At 43.8% G+C, this 22,234-nt stretch overlaps 1 protein-coding gene across 2 annotated transcripts in view; it reads right to left on the reverse strand.

Moving 5' to 3' along the window:
• atf6 (activating transcription factor 6) overlaps positions 1–22,234 on the reverse strand; it is a 105,262-nt gene that overhangs the window by 41,330 nt on the left and 41,698 nt on the right. For both annotated transcript variants that reach the window (XR_008761902.1, XM_055943820.1), the window contains exons 9-13: positions 22,115–22,206; positions 21,325–21,459; positions 11,582–11,680; positions 7,454–7,556; positions 2,701–2,765 (exon numbers count right to left, since the gene is read on the reverse strand). Coding sequence is in view for 1 of the 2 variants with exons in the window: in XM_055943820.1 (XP_055799795.1) it covers positions 2,701–2,765; positions 7,454–7,556; positions 11,582–11,680; positions 21,325–21,459; positions 22,115–22,206 (494 nt within the window). In the remaining variant the exon portion in view is untranslated. The remainder of the gene's footprint in view (positions 1–2,700; positions 2,766–7,453; positions 7,557–11,581; positions 11,681–21,324; positions 21,460–22,114; positions 22,207–22,234) is intronic.

Here is a 22,234-nt window from a genome sequence, read left to right on the forward strand (position 1 = left end):
GGCCATATTACTATAATTTCAGACATAGGCCATTTGTTTGTCAACTATAGTTTGATACACGCAGCTACATTTCTGTCATAAATTGTTGCCCCAGAAGACTAAATGAACTAGGGCTCAGCTGAATTTAATTTGACCTTTATTTAACTAGGCAAATCAGTTAAAAACAAATTCTTATTTTCAATGACGACCTAGGAACAGTCTTACATAGATAGAATGAATGCATTAGTAATCTAGTTTACACCGGCAAAGTTGTCTGTTTCGTTTAGGGACCGGGGAGAAAATACAATACATTTCAAAACAGTGGAAAGATTGTTCCCATAGCAAAAATGTACAAATGTCATCAGCTTGACCAGTTTTAAGGAAATGAAAAGCTGAGAAGACTATGAAACAAGTTTCTGATAAGACTTCAGTTTGTCTTGGGTGCATAACTTTGTGGTTGAAAAACTGTCTGCTTGCATAATAGTGTCAAATATAACAGTTATATGCACAGCACACTTGTGTTTTCTCAAGAGATGCTGAAAGAAATCGTATTTCCCTACTCCTGTTCCCGAGACAAAATGTACATTTTTTTTTGTCGAATTTTTCTGCAAGAAATGCATAATTCTGCATGAGTTAATATTATATTACATGTGAGAGGTTATGGGCATACAGTCAGTGTCCAGATTTCAGTTACTATTCCATTTTACCCTTATGAACTTAAATGAAGAATATTCTGTTTATTCATGGAAACAGGGATACTTGTGAGCGGGATATCAAGAGGTGCATGTAAACAGCTTATCCCGCATAAGACCTTAAGCGTGATACGAGCTACTATCTGGGAAAACTGTGAGCATGTAAACGTGGTCCTTCTCTGCAGTCTGTATCCCACTTTAATGACAGACAGTCAGGGTCAAGGTTAAAGGTTTGGCAAGGCCTGCTACTATGCCCCAGAGAGTGTCTGGTTGGCCATCAACTTGATTTTCAAATGTGGGAAAGTCAAAAGCATGAGGAAAATGTAGGACCAAAATAACATATGATTGCAAACAGAAACATTAGTCCTCTTGGGGCACAAATACAAAATGTCATATTTAGAATATTATAATTTTTCCATTTCATACTAAAAACGGAACTTGTACTGCAAGTGAATATGTCTGTTTTTAATGTTGTATGGTGTCCTGAAAAGTTGAAAGCTGTTTTACAAATCGGATTTACAAATGGGAAAAGCTTCGTGAGGCCAAAAACTCAAACGTCCATAAGGCAGATCTAAGAGTGTAAGTCAAAAAGCCAGCAGTAAAGACATCTGATAGATACTTCCTGGCAGACTGACGCAGTAAAGACATTTGATAGATACTCCCTGGCAGACTGACACAGTAAAGACATCTGATAGATACTCCCTGGCAGACTGACGCAGTAAAGACATCTGATAGATACTCCCTGGCAGACTGACACAGTAAAGACATCTGATAGATACTCCCTGGCAGACTGACGCAGTAAAGACATCTGATAGATACTCCCTGGCAGACTGACGCAGTAAAGACATCTGATAGATACTCCCTGGCAGACTGACGCAGTAAAGACATTTGATAGACACTCCCTGGCAGACTGACGCAGTAAAGACATCTGATAGATACTCCCTGGCAGACTGATGCAGTACAGACATCTGATAGATACTCCCTGGCAGACTGACGCAGTAAAGACATCTGATAGATACTCCCTGGCAGACTGACGCAGTACAGACATCTGATAGATACTCCCTGGCAGACTGATGCAGTAAAGACATCTGATAGACACTCCCTGGCAGACTGACACAGTAAAGACATCTGATAGATACTCCCTGGCAGACTGACGCAGTAAAGACATCTGATAGATACTCCCTGGCAGACTGACGCAGTAAAGACATTTGATAGACACTCCCTGGCAGACTGACGCAGTAAAGACATTTGATAGACACTCCCTGGCAGACTGATGCAGTAAAGACATCTGATAGATACTCCCTGGCAGACTGATGCAGTAAAGACATCTGATAAACACTCCCTGGCAGACTGATGCAGTAAAGACATCTGATAGATACTCCCTGGCAGACTGATGCAGTAAAGACATCTGATAGATACTCCCTGGCAGACTGACGCAGTAAAGACATTTGATAGATACTCCCTGGCAGACTGACACAGTAAAGACATTTGATAGACACTCCCTGGCAGACTGATGCAGTAAAGACATCTGATAGATACTCCCTGGCAGACTGACGCAGTAAAGACATCTGATAGATACTCCCTGGCAGACTGACGCAGTAAAGACATCTGATAGACACTCCCTGGCAGACTGACGCAGTACAGACATCTGATAGATACTCCCTGGCAGACTGACGCACTAAAGACATCTGATAGATACTCCCTGGCAGACTGACACAGTAAAGACATCTGATAGACAATCCCTGGCAGACTAACGCAGTAAAGGCATCTGATAGATAATCCCTGGCAGACTGACGCAGTAAAGACATTTGATAGATACTCCCTGGCAGACTGACGCAGTAAAGACATTTGATAGACACTCCCTGGCAGACTGACACAGTAAAGACATCTGATAGATACTCCCTGGCAGACTGACACAGTAAAGACATCTGATACTCCCTGGCAGACTGACGGTCTGAACACTGGAATAAGGTAAACATACATACATCTAGAAATCAGATATGTTGTATATATACACTCCTCCACTCACTTCTCTGTGGAGTCAGTGTACTGGACTGTTAGGACCTGGGACACCTCAGCCTTCTTATCCTCTTTCTGTATGGAAAGAGACAGAGAGAGAGGATAGAGACAGAAAGAGACAAGGGAGAGAGACAGAGGAGAGAGAGAGAGGGAGAGACAAAGACAGAGGAGAGAGACAAAGACAGAGGAGAGAGAGACAGAGGAGAGAGAGGAGAGAGAGAAAGAGACAGAGAGAGGAGAGGAGGAGACAGAGGAGAGAGAGAGACAGAGGAGAGAGAGAGACAGAGGAGAGAGAGAGACAGAGGACAGAGAGAGACAGAGGACAGAGAGAGACAGAGGAGAGAGAGAGACAGAGAGAGTTAGTTAGTGGTTAGAACATTTTAATGAAGTGAAAACTACTGGAGACACATTTGTTGGCTGTGTATGTTGGTACAGTATAGTATGTTGGTACAGTATAGTATGTTGGTACAGTATAGTATGTTGGTACAGTATGTTGGTACAGTACAGTATGTTGGTACAGTACAGTATGTTGGTACAGTATGTTGGTACAGTACAGTATGTTGGTACAGTATGTTGGTACAGTATGTTGGTACAGTACAGTATGTTGGTACAGTATAGTATGTTGGTACAGTATGTTGGTACAGTACAGTATGTTGGTACAGTATGTTAGTACAGTATGTTGGTACAGTACAGTATGTTGGTACAGTATGTTGGTACAGTACAGTATGTTGGTACAGTATGTTGGTACAGTACAGTATGTTGGTACAGTATGTTGGTACAGTATGTTAGTACAGTATGTTGGTACAGTATGTTGGTACAGTACAGTATGTTGGTACAGTATGTTGGTACAGTACAGTATGTTGGTACAGTACAGTATGTTGGTACAGTACAGTATGTTGGTACAGTACAGTATGTTGGTACAGTATAGTATGTTGGTACAGTATGTTGGTACAGTACAGTATGTTGGTACAGTACAGTATGTTGGTACAGTATATGTCCAGGTGTGTATGTGTCTTCATCCCACGCAGTCAATAACAAGCTCCCTGGCCTCCTTTATTCCAGCAGAGAGCTGGGTGACACTCTATCCATTTCAGGAAGACGTCACATCATCAAGGCTGTGTTTACACAGGCAGCCCAATTCAGATTTTCTTTTGCCACCAATTGGTCTTTTGACAAATCAGATCACATCTTTTGCCACCAATTGGTCTTTTGACAAATCAGATCACATCTTTTGCCACTAATTGGTCTTTTGACAAATCAGATCACATCTTTTGCCAATAATTGGTCTTTTGACAAATCAGATCACATCTTTTGCCACTAATTGGTCTTTTGACAAATCAGTTCACATCTTTTGCCAATAATTGGGCAAAAGATCAGAATTGGGCTGCCTGTGTAAACACACATCCCAAGTCACTGACCACCTCTACCTCAGGGACCATGCCAGCCACACAGTTTCCCCCAGACAAATGACATCGCTCCAGGCATAACTCAAGTGTTTTTTCTTGTGGGAGCATAGCTGGGCCCTCCTGGGCTGGGCATAATGGATGGTTCTCATTAAAACCTTCAAACCAAGGCCTTAGGGAAACAGCTAGCTGTGAATACCTCCCAAACAAATGGCTCAAAAACTAAAAAGAGACATGTCTCTTTGCTCATTTATTTGAATGAGTAGAAATTAAACCAAAAAATGCTAATGTTGTTTCTATTCAACTGGCCGGCTAAGACTTTTCCAAGTAGTCATGGTGGGTCAGGGGGCTGTGTATGGTACATACAGGGGAAACAGAGGTGTGTCACGTTTCAGGGGGCTGTGTGTGGTACATACAGGGGAAACAGAGGTGTGTCACGTTTCAGGGGGCTGTGTATGGTACATACAGGGGAAAACAGAGGTGTGTCACGTTTCAGGGGGCTGTGTATGGTACATACAGAGGAAACAGAGGTGTGTCACGTTTCAGGGGGCTGTGTATGGTACATACAGGGGAAAACAGAGGTGTGTCACGTTTCAGGGGGCTGTGTATGGTACATACAGGGGAAACAAAAGGTTCAGCTCATTGCTGAACAACTCAACTGTTTCCTTTCAGTAGAAACTCACTCAGTCATTCTGACTTAACTAAGCCACAAGTTTCTTGTTGAACAGTTCATTTTACCTGCTTCACATTTACAAACTATCAATATTACTTCAATTAGCTAACCTCCTAGCTTCACAGAACATTAACACAAGTACAAATCCTTTCTTGAAACTAAATCATGATAGTCTACTAAATGTCCTGTCCAATAAACAAACAAACTTATCCTCAATCTTTCCACCTCTACATCTGTCCAATAAACAAACACTCTGAGTTAGTGGACCTGCCCACTCCTAAAAACACATTGTAGAGTGGTGCTGTTCTGTACTGGAATCATTCAACATGTTGGAATCACCCAAGAACCCAAGAAGTCTATAGGGGTCCTGGGAAAATATATCTCCAGGTTCTCTGACACAGTGCCTGTGTGGACTGGAGAGAGTGGGAGTATTGGACTGTCATGGGATAACACATCCACCCGTCATCAGCTGACATAAGACTGTTTAGATGAGGGATTGGTTCATTCTGCTAAACAAAGAGGAAGAGAGAGAGCAGAGGGGAAAGTGATTACTAAAATCCTTCCTCTAACAGTTGTGTTTACTTTCCCAAGACTGCTGGATTAGGTTCATTCCCATGAAGAGAGAGGGAGAGGGGAGGAAGAGAGTGTGGCAGGGTAGAGAGGATAAAAATAGTCGAAAGAAATCCAAAAGACCTAAGAATTTAAAACATGAACTGACGTAACATAACAGATCGTTTATTAAACTGACGTAACAGATCGGTTATTAAACTAACGTAACAGATCGGTTATTAAACTGGCGTAACATAACAGATCGGTTATTAAACTGGCGTAACAGATCGGTTATTAAACTGACGTAACAGATCGGTTATTAAACTTGCGTAACAGATCGGTTATTAAACTGGCGTAACAGATCGGTTATTAAACTGGCGTAACAGATCGGTTATTAAACTGGCGTAACAGATCGGTTATTAAACTGATGTAACATCACAGATCGGTTATTAAACTGACGTAACAGATCAGTTATTAAACTGACGTAACAGATCAGTTATTAAACTGACGTAACATCACAGATCGGTTATTAAACTGACGTAACAGATCGGTTATTAAACTGACGTAACATCACAGATCGGTTATTAAACTGACGTAACATAACAGATCGGTTATTAAACTGACGTAACATCACAGATCGGTTATTAAACTGACGTAACATCACAGATCGGTTATTAAACTGACGTAACAGATCGGTTATTAAACTGACGTAACATCACAGATCGGTTATTAAACTGACGTAACAGAACAGATCGGTTATTAAACTGGCGTAACATCACAGATCGGTTATTAAACTGACGTAACATCACAGATCGGTTATTAAACTGACGTAACATCACAGATCGGTTATTAAACTGGCGTAACATCACAGGTCGGTTATTAAACTGACGTGACGTAACAGATCGGTTATTAAACTGACGTAACGTCACAGATCGGTTATTAAACTGACGTGACATAACAGATCGGTTATTAAACTGACGTGACATAACAGATCGGTTATTAAACTGACGTAACATAACAGATCGGTTATTAAACTGACGTAACAGATCGGTTATTAAACTGACGTAACAGATCGGTTATTAAACTGACGTAACAGATCGGTTATTAAACTGACGTAACAGACCGGTTATTAAACTGACGTAACAGATCGGTTATTAAACTGACGTAACATCACATATCGGTTATTAAACTGGCGTAACATCACAGATCGGTTATTAAACTGGCGTAACATCACAGATCGGTTATTAAACTGGCGTAACATCACAGATCGGTTATTAAACTGGCGTAACATAACAGATTGGTTATTAAACTGACGTGACATAACAGATCGGTTATTAAACTGACGTAACAGATCGGTTATTAAACTGACGTAACAGATCGGTTATTAAACTGACGTAACATCACAGATCGGTTATTAAACTGACGCAACATCACAGATCGGTTATTAAACTGACGTAACATCACAGATCGGTTATTAAACTGACGTAACATCACAGATCGGTTATTAAACTGAAGTAACAGATCGGTTATTAAACTGACGTAACAGATCGGTTATTAAACTGGCGTAACATCACAGATCGGTTATTAAACTGACGTAACATCACAGATCGGTTATTAAACTGACGTAACATAACAGATCGGTTATTAAACTGACGTAACAGATCAGTTATTAAACTGACGTAACAGATCGGTTATTAAACTGACGTAACATAACAGATCGGTTATTAAACTGACGTAACAGATCAGTTATTAAACTGACGTAACAGATCGGTTATTAAACTGACGTAACATAACAGATCGGTTATTAAACTGACGTAAGATAACAGATCTGTTATTAAACTGACGTAACATCACAGATCGGTTATTAAACTGACGTAACAGATCGGTTATTAAACTGACGTAACATAACAGATCGGTTATTGTACAGTTTGAAAATCTTAGTTTATTATATGTGTGAGTGTGTGTGTGTGTGTGTCAGTGTGTGTGTGTGTGTGTTGGTGGGTGTGCATGTGTGTGTGTTGATGTGTGTGTGTGTGTGTGTGTGTGTGTGTGTGTGTGTGTGTGTGTGTGTGTGTGTGCGTGTGTCAGTGCGTGTGTGTAGGGTGCTGCTTTACTAGATGCATCAGTACTGTGCGTACAGGGATAGTCCTGTTGGCTCGGTGTTGGCTGTTGCTCATGCGTCTGGTCTTGGTCCGCTCCACCTCGTGTCGATGGACCCAGCCTCGCAGCTCATGGTTCAACCTGTAAATCAAATCACTGAGTCATTTAGACATTTGCACATACATGTGCACTCCGTGGACTGGAAGAGATCTGGTTGGCTGTCTCCCCCCCACAAATAACCAGTCTGCTTTGCTGTGATAGGTTTCTCCATCTAAAGCCTATAAGTTGTGTCCTTACTCTGTCTACATCTCGGATTTGAATTTTCATTCAGCCATTGTAGCACTTTGAGATAGTACTAATAATAATAAAACACTTTAAATTGATAAAACTCTCTCTCTAATTAAAGCCAACAATAAGACAAAAGACTTAAAAGCCATCTAAATGGATTCAGGATGAAGGCATATCTTTATGACATGTAAAGAAACACTACATCTGATTAATTGTTCCATAAAGCTTGGGAGCCAATTTGCTGCAGTGATGAAGAGAGTCCATATGGAGTCCAAATGCTGAACCTCCAGAATGTTCTGAGCGTGCATAAAACTAAACCTTAGATGGTTTCCATCTAACGATTGAAAAAAGAACCAGGACAGATATTCATTCACCTGAATCAGATATGGACATTGCTTTACTAAATCTTGTGGTTTAGAATGTTATTTAAATGGCGTAGATAGTCTTAAGGCCTAATGTGGAGGAATTAGAGATGGGACTAAGTAGGGTTGGTTTAATGTGGAGGAATTAGAGATGGGACTAAGTAGGGTTGTTTTAATGTGGAGGAATTAGAGATGGGACTAAGTAGGGTTGTTTTAATGTGGAGGAATTAGAGATGGGACTAAGTAGGGTTGGTTTAATGTGGAGGAATTAGAGATGGGACTAAGTAGGGTTGTTTTAATGTGGAGGAATTAGAGATGGGACTAAGTAGGGTTGGTTTAATGTGGAGGAATTAGAGATGGGACTAAGTAGGGTTGGTTTAATGTGGAGGAATTAGAGATGGGACTAAGTAGGGTTGGTTTAATGTGGAGGAATTAGAGATGGGACTAAGTAGGGTTGGTTTAATGTGGAGGAATTAGAGATGGGACTAAGTAGGGTTGGTTTAATGTGGAGGAATTAGAGATGGGACTAAGTAGGGTTGGTTTAATGTGGAGGAATTAGAGATGGGACTAAGTAGGGTTGGTTTAATGTGGAGGAATTAGAGATGGGACTAAGTAGGGTTGGTTTAATGTGGAGGAATTAGAGATGGGACTAAGTAGGGTTGGTTTAATGTGGAGGAATTAGAGATGGGACTAAGTAGGGTTGGTTTAATGTGGAGGAATTAGAGATGGGACTAAGTAGGGTTGGTTTTATGTGGAGGAATTAGAGATGGGACTAAGTAGGGTTGTGTGTAACAGTATATAACCCTAGGGGCAGAGTGAAACAGTATATAACCCTAGAGCAGAGTGTAACAGTATATAACCCTAGAGCAGAGTGAAACAGTATATAACCCTAGGGCAGAGTGTAACAGTATATAACCCTAGGGCAGAGTGAAACAGTATATAACCCTAGGGGCAGAGTGTAACAGTATATAACCCTAGGGCAGAGTGTAACAGTATATAACCCTAGGACAGAGTGAAACAGTATTTAACCCTAGAGCAGAGTGAAACAGTATTTAACCCTAGAGCAGAGTGAAACAGTATATAACCCTAGAGCAGAGTGAAACAGTATATAACCCTAGAGCAGAGTGAAACAGTATATAACCCTAGAGCAGAGTGAAACAGTATATAACCCTAGAGCAGAGTGTAACAGTATATAACCCTAGGGCAGAGTGAAACAGAATATAACCCTAGAGCAGAGTGAAACAGTATTTAACCCTAGAGCAGAGTGAAACAGTATTTAACCCTAGAGCAGAGTGAAACAGTATATAACCCTAGGGGCAGAGTGAAACAGTATATAACCCTAGAGCAGAGTGAAACAGTATATAACCCTAGGGCAGAGTGAAACAGTATATAACCCTAGGGGCAGAGTGTAACAGTATATAACCCTAGAGCAGAGTGAAGCAGTATATAACCCTAGGGGCAGAGTGAAACAGTATATAACCCTAGGGCAGAGTGAAACAGTATATAACCCTAGAGCAGAGTGAAACAGTATATAACCCTAGAGCAGAGTGTAACAGTATATAACCCTAGGGCAGAGTGTAACAGTATATAACCCTAGAGCAGAGTGAAACAGTATATAACCCTAGGGGTAGAGTGAAACAGTATATAACCCTAGATCAGAGTGAAACAGTATATAACCCTAGAGCAGAGTGTAACAGTATATAACCCTAGAGCAGAGTGAAACAGTATATAACCCTAGGGGCAGAGTGTAACAGTATATAACCCTAGAGCAGAGTGTAACAGTATATAACCCTAGAGCAGAGTGAAACAGTATATAACCCTAGAGCAGAGTGAAACAGTATATAACCCTAGAGCAGAGTGAAACAGTATATAACCCTAGGGGAAGAGTGTAACAGTATATAACCCTAGGGGTAGAGTGAAACAGTATATAACCCTAGAGCAGAGTGAAACAGTATATAACCCTAGGGGCAGAGTGTAACAGTATATAACCCTAGGGGTAGAGTGTAACAGTATATAACCCTAGAGCAGAGTGTAACAGTATATAACCCTAGAGCAGAGTGTAACAGTATATAACCCTAGAGCAGAGTGTAACAGTATATAACCCTAGGGGCAGAGTGAAACAGTATATAACCCTAGAGCAGAGTGTAACAGTATATAACCCTAGAGCAGAGTGAAACAGTATATAACCCTAGGGGCAGAGTGAAACAGTATATAACCCTAGGGCAGAGTGAAACAGTATATAACACTAGAGCAGAGTGAAACAGTATATAACCCTAGAGCAGAGTGAAACAGTATATAACCCTAGGGCAGAGTGAAACAGTATATAACCCTAGGGCAGAGTGAAACAGTATATAACCCTAGAGCAGAGTGAAACAGTGTATAACCCTAGGGCTGAGTGTAACAGTATTTAACCCTAGAGCAGAGTGAAACAGTATATAACCCTAGAGCAGAGTGAAACAGTATATAACCCTAGGGCAGAGTGTAACAGTATATAACCCTAGAGCAGAGTGTAACAGTATATAACCCTAGGGGCAGAGTGTAACAGTATATAACCCTAGAGCAGAGTGAAACAGTATATAACCCTAGAGCAGAGTGTAACAGTATATAACCCTAGAGCAGAGTGAAACAGTATATAACCCTAGGGCAGAGTGTAACAGTATATAACCCTAGGGCAGAGTGAAACAGTATATAACCCTAGAGCAGAGTGAAACAGTATATAACCCTAGGGCAGAGTGTAACAGTATATAACCCTAGAGCAGAGTGTAACAGTATATAACCCTAGGGGCAGAGTGTAACAGTATATAACCCTAGAGCAGAGTGAAACAGTATATAACCTTAGGGCAGAGTGAAACAGTATATAACCCTAGGGCAGAGTGTAACAGTATATAACCCTAGGGCAGAGTGAAACAGTACATAACCCTAGGGCAGAGTGAAACAGTATATAACCCTAGGGCAGAGTGTAACAGTATATAACCCTAGGGCAGAGTGAAACAGTATATAACCCTAGGGCAGAGTGAAACAGTATATAACCCTAGGGCAGAGTGTAACAGTATATAACCCTAGAGCAGAGTGTAACAGTATATAACCCTAGGGGCAGAGTGTAACAGTATATAACCCTAGAGCAGAGTGAAACAGTATATAACCCTAGGGCAGAGTGAAACAGTATATAACCCTAGGGCAGAGTGTAACAGTATATAACCCTAGGGCAGAGTGTAACAGTATATAACCCTAGGGGCAGAGTGTAACAGTATATAACCCTAGGGCAGAGTGAAACAGTATATAACCCTAGAGCAGAGTGTAACAGTATATAACCCTAGAGCAGAGTGAAACAGTATATAACCCTAGAGCAGAGTGTGACAGTATATAACCCTAGAGCAGAGTGAAACAGTATATAACCCTAGGGCAGAGTGTAACAGTATATAACCCTAGAGCAGAGTGAAACAGTATATAACCCTAGAGAAGAGTGAAACAGTATATAACCCTATGGGGCAGAGTGAAACAGCGTGTAGAACTGACCTGAGGCATTTGGTCCTGTTGACAGGCGGCAGACAGGGAGGAGGAGGTCCGAAGAACAGAGGATCCTTCTTCACCACCATCAGAGCCTTATCCTCCGAACTAAGACAGACAGACGGACGGACGGATGGAGGGAGACAGAGACAGAGACAGGGAGAGAGACGCAGACAGAGAGGGAGACAGAGAGGGAGAACAGTGAGAGAAAAGTTAAGATTTCTTTTACTTTGGCGGCAAAAAAAAAAAAACTATTCTTGGATACAGGTGAGAGATTCCCCACTGTGAGGTAATGAGTGAAACCAAGACGGCCCTGCCTCTGCCTACCAAGGCCACGTGGAGCCCTGAGACTACCCACAGAGTAGTGTACAATGACACTCGCAACTCTTCGATATGGAGGTCATTAATCCCATGTTAAATGATACCGGCGTGTACAGGATGCCAAACTAGGCCGTGAAACTGACATGTGCAGAGTTGGCGGTGGGCGTGCGTTTAGGTCTGAAGACAATTTAAAAAATGATGAGTCGTACCATCCAGCAAGTGCTGATCTGTTCAATACAATGTGTCCACAGTCTGTCACAGGCTGGGGAATTACCACGGACACCATTCGGGATCACGCTGCCAATAACAGAACTCTGGGATAAGATTCTGCTGACACCGAGATATGGCACGGAGAAAAGACGAGGGAAAAGTGCAAACTCGACAACTGACGAGTTGAAATACGGTGAGTGGGCTGAGCCTAAATAATGGAAATGGAATGGGGGCCAGACTAAACACTCAACAGAATATCACAACCAAGATAAAGAAAACTTACATAACACCGGGAGGGAGAGAGGCCGGGAGGCAGGGATGGAGGGAGGCAGGAAGGGAGGCCAGCGTATTGGGCACAGATGCTTTGGAGAAGGTCTTGAAGGAAGGTTTTAGTTGGCGGTAACAGATGAATGGGTTTCTATAGTATGGATCTTCTGAAATCTTCCTCCATCTGGTTTCATTACCGTGCCTCTAATGTAAAGCTCTACATGAGGACCCATAATCCATGCTGCTTAATGTATATATTTTTTTTACTTCCTCAAACGTCATTTAATTACATAAAATTAAATGGCTGGAGATTCAACGATAATTCTATGAGAATTCCTGGTGACTGAGGCAGTGAGTGGTTAGGAACTGATGATGTTTCAACTGTCCACCTGCAGACTCGGGGCCCTGTTACCCACGACGACGACCGACAGAACTCCACCTACCCCCTCAGTCTTTCTGTCCATCCATCTTAGCTAACGTGCCCTAGGCCTATATGCATTCGTCTCAGTGGATCCAGTTTCTCGACAGTCTGGTCTGCCAACGGTTCCGCCAGACAGAACACGGCGAACAGAACATGAAGGCCTTATAACTCAAAGCCAGGGGTGAGGGGCGTAGGGCAGGGGTGCGTATTAACCCTGTCCAACTGCTGAAGAGGACCCCTGGGTTCGTTTCATAACCTCCCACCTAGTTCTGTCTCCACCCTGTTACAGCTAATGTGTTCCTTCCTGCCGGAGCTGGCATAATGGCACTTGGGAGAAACGTGATACCACAGAAGAAGAAATGGTTCGTATGAAACGTGACCTGCCTCACGCGTCGGCCCAGATACTACGACCCGTCATTTTAAGAAGGCACGAGAGGCTATGAAAGCTGTGCAGAAAAATAACATTTTCAAAAGAGTGCTCGCGTTCGGCACGACCGACCTCACGTCATCAGAGCGTGACGTGTGCTGAACGAGAGACCTCGGTTTATTGTTGCAAAGTTGTGACAGTGTTTTCTCGTAAAGTTTGGTTTATGTACTTTTTGATTTTGGATCGCGCGATGCGGCTAGCCTCAGTTGCTGTGACCACTACTATCTGTCCCAGGATCCTGCGAGACAAAAACAGTCTGAAGCTGTTTGCCGTAGCTAGCTACTAGCCTAGCTATTAAGCTAGCAGGGTTTTCCACAAACAGCTTGAACACAGCCCGTGACACGGATAGCCCTTGTGGACCACGGAGGTGGCGTCTCGTGCTAATTGTGGCTGTATTCCCTGGTGCTTGTTGCTGTTTCCCTACAACCGGACCTGGCTGGAACTGCGTGGTATAGCTACCAACTTTAGCCGACTCTGCTACCATGCCACCTAAAGCTGCAGAGGAAAATGTTTCTCTAGCGCATGTGAAAGATCGTTTAAACCAACATAAATGACTCTACAAGGAGCTGTTACAACAGCAGGAGAATAGCTTTAAGAGCTTTGTTCAAATATTGGTGGATACAACAAGTAAAATAATGTATGATCTGACCAGAGAGGTCCAGGACTTGAAAAAACGCTTTGCAATTCTCCCAGAGAGCTTGATGTGATGAAATAGGACTGCAGCAAGATGGCAACTAAGTTCACGAGAAACAACGCCTGTGAATCTACTCTACCATAAAGGACTGCTTGGTGGAGAGCTGCAGAGATGGTTGTCCTGAGGCCTCCCAAGTGGCACAGTGGTCTACGGCACAGAGCCTGGGTTTGAGTCCAGGCTCTGTCGCAACCGGGAGACCCATGGGGCGGCGCACAATTGGCCCAGCGTTGTCTGGGTTAGGGGAGGGTTTGGCCGGCAGGGATGTCCTTGTCCCATCGCGCACTAGCGACTCCTGTGGCGGGCTGGACGCAGTGCACAGTGACACATTTCGGAGGACGCACGGCTCTCGACCTTCGCCTCTCCTGAGTCGGTACGGGAGTTGCAGCGATGAGACAAGACTAACTACCAATTGGATACCAGGAAATTGGGGAGAAAAAGGGGGATCATTCTTTTTTTTGTTGGTACCCTTCCCCAGATCTGTGCCTCGACACAATCCTGTCTCTGAGCTTTACGGACGATTCCTTCGACCTCATGGGTTGGTTTTTACTCCGACATGCATAGGGCTGTGGCGGTCATGACATTATAGCAGCCGGTGATTGTTAAGCAAATAACTGCCGGTCTCACAGTAATTGACCGTTAATTAACACAGCCTACAAGACACTGATGCAGACCTTTGGAACATCTACATTTTTTAAAATTGAATAAATCCATGTAATATAGCCTACACCTTCACAATAAATCCATTATTTATTTTAGACAGGTCTAAAGAAACATGATGTGAAGAAAATGTAGTCTATTTCAGAAGATCAGAATACTCTGAATTGGCCCTGATCTTGCTATGCCATATGGCTGCGGGCTACGCTAGTTCATTTAGCAGACAAGATTTAAAGCGGTTTAATGTGCTTCTTGCCTTATTGCACACAAGCTGGGCATCATTCACCAGTAATAATATATCATTCACAAGTGATAGGCTAATATTGACACCCATGAGACAATCCCTGATTTAATCTGGTCTTTACATACAGTTGAAGTCGAAAGTTTACATACACTTAGGTTGGAGTCATTTAAAACTTGTTTTTTATCCACTCCACAAATTTCTTGTTACAAACTACAGTTTTGGCAAGTCGGTTAGGACATCTACTTTGTGCATGACACAAGTAATTTTTCCAACAATTGTTTACTGACAGATTATTTCACTTATAATTCACTCTATCACAATTCCAGTGGGTCAGAAGTTTACATACACTAAATTGACTGTGCCTTTAAACAGCTTGGAAAATTCCCCAAAATTATGTCATGGCTTTAGGAGCTTCTCATAGGCTAATTGACATAATTTGAGTCAATTGGAGGTGTTCCTCTGGATATATTTCAAGGCCTACCTTCAAACTCACTGCCTCTGCTTGACATCATGGGAAAATCAAAAGAAAACAACCAATACCTTTTGTAGACCTCCACAAGTCTGGTTCATCCTTGGGAGGAATTTCCAAACGCCTGAAGGTACCACATTCATCTGTACAAACAATAGTACGCAAGTATAAACACCATGGAACCACGCAGCCGTCATACCGCTTAGGAAGGAGACGCGTTCTGTCTCCTAGAGATGAACATACTTTGGTGTGAAAAGTGCAAATCAATCCCAGAACACCAGCAAAGGACCTTGTGAAGATGCTGGAGGAAACAGGTACAAAAGTATCTATATCCACAGTAAAAACGAGTCCTATATCGACATAACCTGAAAGGCCGCTCAGCAAGGAAGAAGCCGCTGCTCCAAAACCGCCATAAAAAAGCCAGACTACGGTTTGCAACTGCACATGGGGACAAAGATCGTACATTTTGGAGAAATGTCCTCTGGTCTGATGAAACAAAAATAGAACTGTTTGGCCATCATTATGTTTGGAGGAAAAAGGGGGATGCTTGCAAGCCAAAGAACATCATCCCAACCGTGAAGCTCGGGGGTGGCAGCATCATGTTGTGGGGGTGCTTTGCTGCAGGAGGGACTGGTGCACAAAATAGATGGCATCATGACGAAGGGAAATTATGTGGATATATTGAAGCAACATCAAGACATCAGTCAGGAAGTTAAAGCTTGGTTGCAAATAGGTCTTCCAAATGGACAATGACCCTAAGCATACTTCCAAAGTTGTGGCAAAATGGCTTAAGGACAACAAAGTCAAGGTATTGGAGTGGCCATCACAAAGCCCTGACCTCAATCCTACAGAAAATTTGTGGGCAGAACTGAAAAAGCGTGTGCGAGCAAGAAGACCTACAAACCTGATTTAGTTACATCAGTTCTGTCAGGAGGAATGGGCCAAAATTCACCCAACTTATTGTGGGAAGCTTGTGGAAGGCTACCCGAAACGTTTGACCCAAGTTAAACAATTTAAAGGCAATGCTACCAAATACTAATTGAGTGTATGTAAACTTCTGACCCACTGGGAATGTGATGAAAGAAATAAAAGCTGAAATAAATAATTCTCTCTACTATTATTCTGACATTTCACATTCTTAAAATAAAGTAGTGATCCTAACTGACCTAAGACAGGGAATTTGTCCTTGGATTAACTTCACTAGGGTAGGGGGCAGCATTCGGAATTTTGGATGAAATGTATGCCCAATTTAAACTGCCTGCTTCTCGGGCCCAGAAGATATGATATGCATATAACTGGTAGATTTGGATAGAAAACACTCTAAAGTTTCCAAAACTGTTAAAATAGTGTCTGTGAGTATAACAGAACTGATTTGGCAGGCGAAAACCTGAGAAATGTTTTTGTTTGTTGGTTTGGTAGTTTTCTATTCAATGCCATTACAGTATCCATTGACTTAGGACTCAAACTGCAGTTTGCCTTCCACTAGATGTCAACAGTCTTTAGAAACAGTTTCACGCTTGAATTCTGAAAAATTAGGGAATAAGAGCATTCGAAATGACTGGACGCTAAAGTGTCGCAGAGCTTTTTCATGCGCTCGACAGAGAGAGCAATTCTTGTTTACCTTTTAAATTAACGCTATTGTCCGGTTGAAATATTATCGATTATTTAGGCTAAAAACAACCTGAGGATTGAATATAAACATCGTTTGACATGTTTCTAGGAACTTTACGGATACAATTAGGATTTTTTTGTCTTCCTGTTTTGACTGCGTTTGAGCCTGTGGATTACTGAAGAAAACGTGCGAACAAAACTGAGGTTTTTGTATATAAAGAGACTTTATCGAACAAAAGAAACATTTATTGAGTAAATTAATGTCTGCTGAGTGAAACCATATGAAGATCATCAAAGGTAAGGGATTCATTTTCTCTATTTCTGACTCTGACTGTTCTACTTGGCTGGTTACTGTTTATAATGAATTGTCTAGTGGGCTATGTTCTCAAATGATCGTAAGGTATGCTTTCGCCGTAAAGCATTTTTTAAATCTGACACCGTGGTTGGATTCACAAGACGTTCATCTTTAAACCTATGTAAAATATGTTTTGTTTTCTGAATTTTTATAATGAGTATTTCTGTATTTGAATTTGGCGCCCAGCAGTTTCACTGGCTGTTGAAGAGGTGGGACGCACGTCCCACATACCCAAGAGAGGTTAAATGTCAGGAATTGTGAAAAACTGAGTTGAAATGTATTTGGCTAAGGTGTATGTAAACTTCCGACTTCAACTGTATACCAAATAATATATGTGTGAAATTTGTTTTGATTTAGAATGGACCATTATCATGCACCTGTCTCAAAACATGGGGCAGGGGAATAAAATACATAGCGAATAGACAACGCTTTCCCCAGTGCTTCATTTTCTTGCCAGCCAGGTAGGCTATACTCCTGTTGTAAAGACAAGCAATGTGCTTGATATTAGGAAAATTAAGGAAGATTTTTTTATTTATTTTCTCTTTATTTATTTAAATAGGCAAGTCAGTTAAGAACAAATTCTTATTTACAATGACAGCCTAGGAACAGTGGTTTGACTGCCTTGCTCAGGGGCAGAACGACAAATTTTTACCTTGTCAGCTCGGGAATTTGCTCTACCAGCCTTTTGTTACTGGCCCAACGCTCTAACCACTAGGGTAACTGCCGAAATAAATATAGTAAGCCTAGCCTATCAATGCTGATGGGATCCTCCTCTTTTTAATAGAGGCCATCACTCTGTTTTCTCACGCAATTGCATAGCCTATAGAAATGTTGTGCAACATGAGCTCATGGAGTGTTTGATTAGATTTTCGAAAACATTTGTATTGATGTCTGAGTAATTAGAGGGACAATAGAGTGCTGAGTACCAGGCAGTTATCACATTTAGTAGGCTACTAATGACCATCAGCAGCATCAGAGCTTTTAGAAGTCTACAGTGACTAAGCGGTCACGTGGAATGTGACTGCAATCCGTGCTTGTGACCGCCGGTGTGGCAGTAATACAGTTACGTAACAGCCCTAGACATGCACTGTCAACTATGGGACCTTATACAGACAGGTGTGCCTTTCCAAATCATGTCCAAACAATTGAATTTACCACAGGTGGACTCCAATCAAGTTGTAGAAACATCTCAAGGATGATCAATGGAAACAGGATGCACCTGAGCTGAATTTCGAGTCTCGTAGCAAAGGATCTGAATAGTTACGCAAATAAGGTATTTCTGTTTTACATTTTTTATAAATTTGCAAACATTTCTAAAAACCTGTTTTGGCTTTGTCATTATGGGGTATTGTGTGTAGAATGTTGAGGACAATTTATTTCATCCATTTTAGAATAAGTCTGTAATGTAATAAAATGTGGAAAAAGTGAAGGGGTCTGAAATACTTTCCAAATGCACTGTTTATTACATTTTTGTAGTTGAGTCCTCAAGCTGTTCTCGTCTATTAATGTTCTGTTTTATGTCATGTTTTATGTTCTGTGTGGACCCCAGGAAGAGTAGCTGCTGCTTCAGCAACAGCTAATGGCGAAAAAAACTAAAAAACCTGACGACATATCAAAGCCGCATGTTATTGAAGTAATTTACAAATGAGGTCCAAGGACCGATGTCGCGTTTCCCAAAAATATCGATAACTCCTCCGTACAACAAACCCTAACTAGTAAATGCACTGCCTCCTATCCCCCAAACCTAGCCTCTACCTCTACCCCCCCTCTCTAGTCCAGGTCAACCTAACCCAGCCTCTTCCTCTACCTCCTCCTCTCCAGTCCAGGTCAACCTAACCCAGCCCCTTCCTCTACCTCTCCAGTCCAGGTCAACCTAACCCAGCCCCTTCCTCCTCCTCTCCAGTCCAGGTCAACCTAACCCAGCCCCTTCCTCCTCCTCTCCAGTCCAGGTCAACCTAACCCAGCCCCTTCCTCTACCTCTCCAGTCCAGGTCAACCTAACCCAGCCCCTTCCTCCCTCTCTCCAGTCCAGGTCAACCCAGCCTCTACCTCCCCCTCTCCAGTCCAGGTCAACCCAGCCTCTACCTCCCCCTCTCCAGTCCAGGTCAACCCAGCCTCTACCTCCCCAGTCCAGGTCAACCCAGCCTCTACATTTTTTTTTTTTTTTTTTTTACAGCCTCTACCTCCCCCTCTGCAGTCCAGGTTAACCTAACCCAGCCTCTACCTCCCCCTCTCCAGTCCAGGTCAACCCAGCCTCTACCTCCCCAGTCCAGGTCAACCCAGCCTCTACATTTTTTTTTAATTTTTTTTTTACAGCCTCTACCTCCCCCTCTGCAGTCCAGGTTAACCTAACCCAGCCTCTACCTCCCCCTCTCCAGTCCAGGTCAACCCAGCCTCTACCTCCCCAGTCCAGGTCAACCCAGCCTCTACATTTTTTTTTAATTTTTTTTTTACAGCCTCTACCTCCCCCTCTGCAGTCCAGGTTAACCTAACCCAGCCCCTTCCTCTACCTCTCCAGTCCAGGTTAACCTAACCCAGCCCCTTCCTCTACCTCTCCAGTCCAGGTCAACCTAACCCAGCCCCTTCCTCCCTCTCTCCAGTCCAGGTCAACCCAGCCTCTACCTCCCCCTCTCCAGTCCAGGTCAACCCAGCCTCTACCTCCCCCTCTCCAGTCCAGGTCAATCCAGCCTCTACCTCCCCCTCTCTAGTCCAGGTCAACCTAACCCAGCCCCTTCCTCCCTCTCTCCAGTCCAGGTCAACCCAGCCTCTACCTCCCCCTCTCCAGTCCAGGTCAACCCAGCCTCTACCTCCCCCTCTCCAGTCCAGGTCAACCCAGCCTCTACCTCCCCCTCTCCAGTCCAGGTCAACCCAGCCTCTACATTTTTTTTTATTTTTTTTTACAGCCTCTACCTCCCCCTCTGCAGTCCAGGTTAACCTAACCCAGCCTCTACCTCCCCCTCTCTAGTCCAGGTCAACCTAACCCAGCCCCTTCCTCCCTCTCTCCAGTCCAGGTCAACCCAGCCTCTTCCTCCCTCTCTCCAGTCCAGGTCAACCCAGCCTCTACCTCCCCCTCTCCAGTCCAGACCAACCCAGTCTCTACCTCTCCAGTCCAGGTCAACCCAACCCAGTCTCTACCTCTCCAGTCCAGTCCAACCCAGTCTCTACCTCTCCAGTCCTGGTCAACCCAATCCAGTCTCTACCTCTCCAGTCCAGTCCAGACCAACCCAGTCTCTACCTCTCCAGTCCAGTCCAGACCAACCCAGTCTCTACCTCTCCAGTCCAGCCCAGACCAACCCAGTCTCTACTTCTCCAGTCCAGACCAACCCAGTCTCTACCTCTCCAGTCCAGTCCAGACCAACCCAGTCTCTACTTCTCCAGTCCAGACCAACCCAGTCTCTACTTCTCCAGTCCAGACCAACCCAACCCAGTCTCTACCTCTCCAGACCCACCGTGGTCATCTTACAGTGGAACATGGAGTCTGATCTGTTCTAAGACAGTGTTTTTAAACTTTGTTTTAATACATGGGATCAGCAAATATACAAAATTAGTGTCAGGTAACCAACCATCTCAGAGACAAGCCAGCAACGTCCCAAGTTCTGGCCCTGGTCCACGAAACTGAGACAGACCGTTTATCTAAGGCACTGCATCACAGTGTTGCGGCGTCATTACAGCCTGAGGTTCGATCCCAGGCTGTGTCATTACCGGCCGTGACCGGGAGTCTCATAGGGCGGCGCACAGTTGGCCCAGCGTCGTCCGGGTTAGGGGAGGGTTTGGCCGGGGGGGCTTTACTTGGCTCATCGCTCTCTAGCGACTCCTTGTGGCGGGCCAGGCGCCTGCAGGCTGACTTCAGTTGTCAGTTGAACGGTGTTTCCTCCGACACATTGGTGCAGCTGGCTTCCGGGTTAAGTGAGCGGGTGTTCAGAATATCCTGACCTGGACAACACTGACGTACACTGCCGTGTGTGTGCGTGCGTGCGTGCGTGCGTGCAGTATAAACATAGTTAAAGTGCAGAGTGAAGCGGAGGCATGCAGCATGTCCGCCACAGCCAGGTGTGTGGTGATGCTGAGTTAGGTCATTACCTGTGGGTCGGAGGGGTGGTCTGGAGGGATTCGGGGCCCACCGGGGTCTCTGTCTCTTGGGAGAAGTCCAGCAGATGTCTGCCGCTGTGCATAGAGCCAGCCTGGAGTTTAGAGCCACGGCCACCTTCAAACAAACTGAAGCAGGACGGGACAGGGAGAGGGTGGGAGAAGGGGAGAGATAGGGAAGGGGAGAGGATGGTAGAAGAGAGATGGAGAGAGAGAGAGAGATGGAGACAGAGAGAGGAGAAAAAGAAAGAAAGACATGATCAAAAACCCCTGAGTAAAAAAGGCTGAAATCAATGATCCAACTGTTTGGGGAACACAGGCTACGATATGATTTTCTACCCTTCTCTCAGTCCCATAAGTGGGCACTTGCTCACTCCCCCTGACCTTTTCAAAGGCATTGCAGTGGGAATAAACAAGTGCACACTGTGGTAGAATGACAGAGACTCACCTCAGTCCCAGGCAGACTCACCTCAGTCCCAGGCAGACTCACCTCAGTCCCAGGCAGACTCACCTCAGTCCCAGGCAGACTCACCTCAGTGCCAGGCAGACTCACCTCAGTGCCAGGCAGACTCACCTCAGTGCCAGGCAGACTCACCTCAGTGCCAGGCAGACTCACCTCAGTGCCAGGCAGACTCACCTCAGTGCCAGGCAGACTCACCTCAGTGCCAGGCAGACTCACCTCAGTGCCAGGCAGACTCACCTCAGTGCCAGGCAGACTCACCTCAGTGCCAGGCAGACTCACCTCAGTGCCAGGCAGACTCACCTCAGTCCCAGGCAGACTCACCTCATTGGTCCAACATTGAGCATGAGGAACACCAGCACAACCATGAGACAAATGGCCCGCCTCTTAGGAGCACTGGTCTTCAGAACCGTGTTCTACAGGAATAGGAAACGCATCATCACA

The sequence above is a fragment of the Salvelinus fontinalis genome, chromosome 14, assembly GCF_029448725.1.
Source record: "Salvelinus fontinalis isolate EN_2023a chromosome 14, ASM2944872v1, whole genome shotgun sequence".
NCBI lineage: Eukaryota > Metazoa > Chordata > Actinopteri > Salmoniformes > Salmonidae > Salvelinus > Salvelinus fontinalis.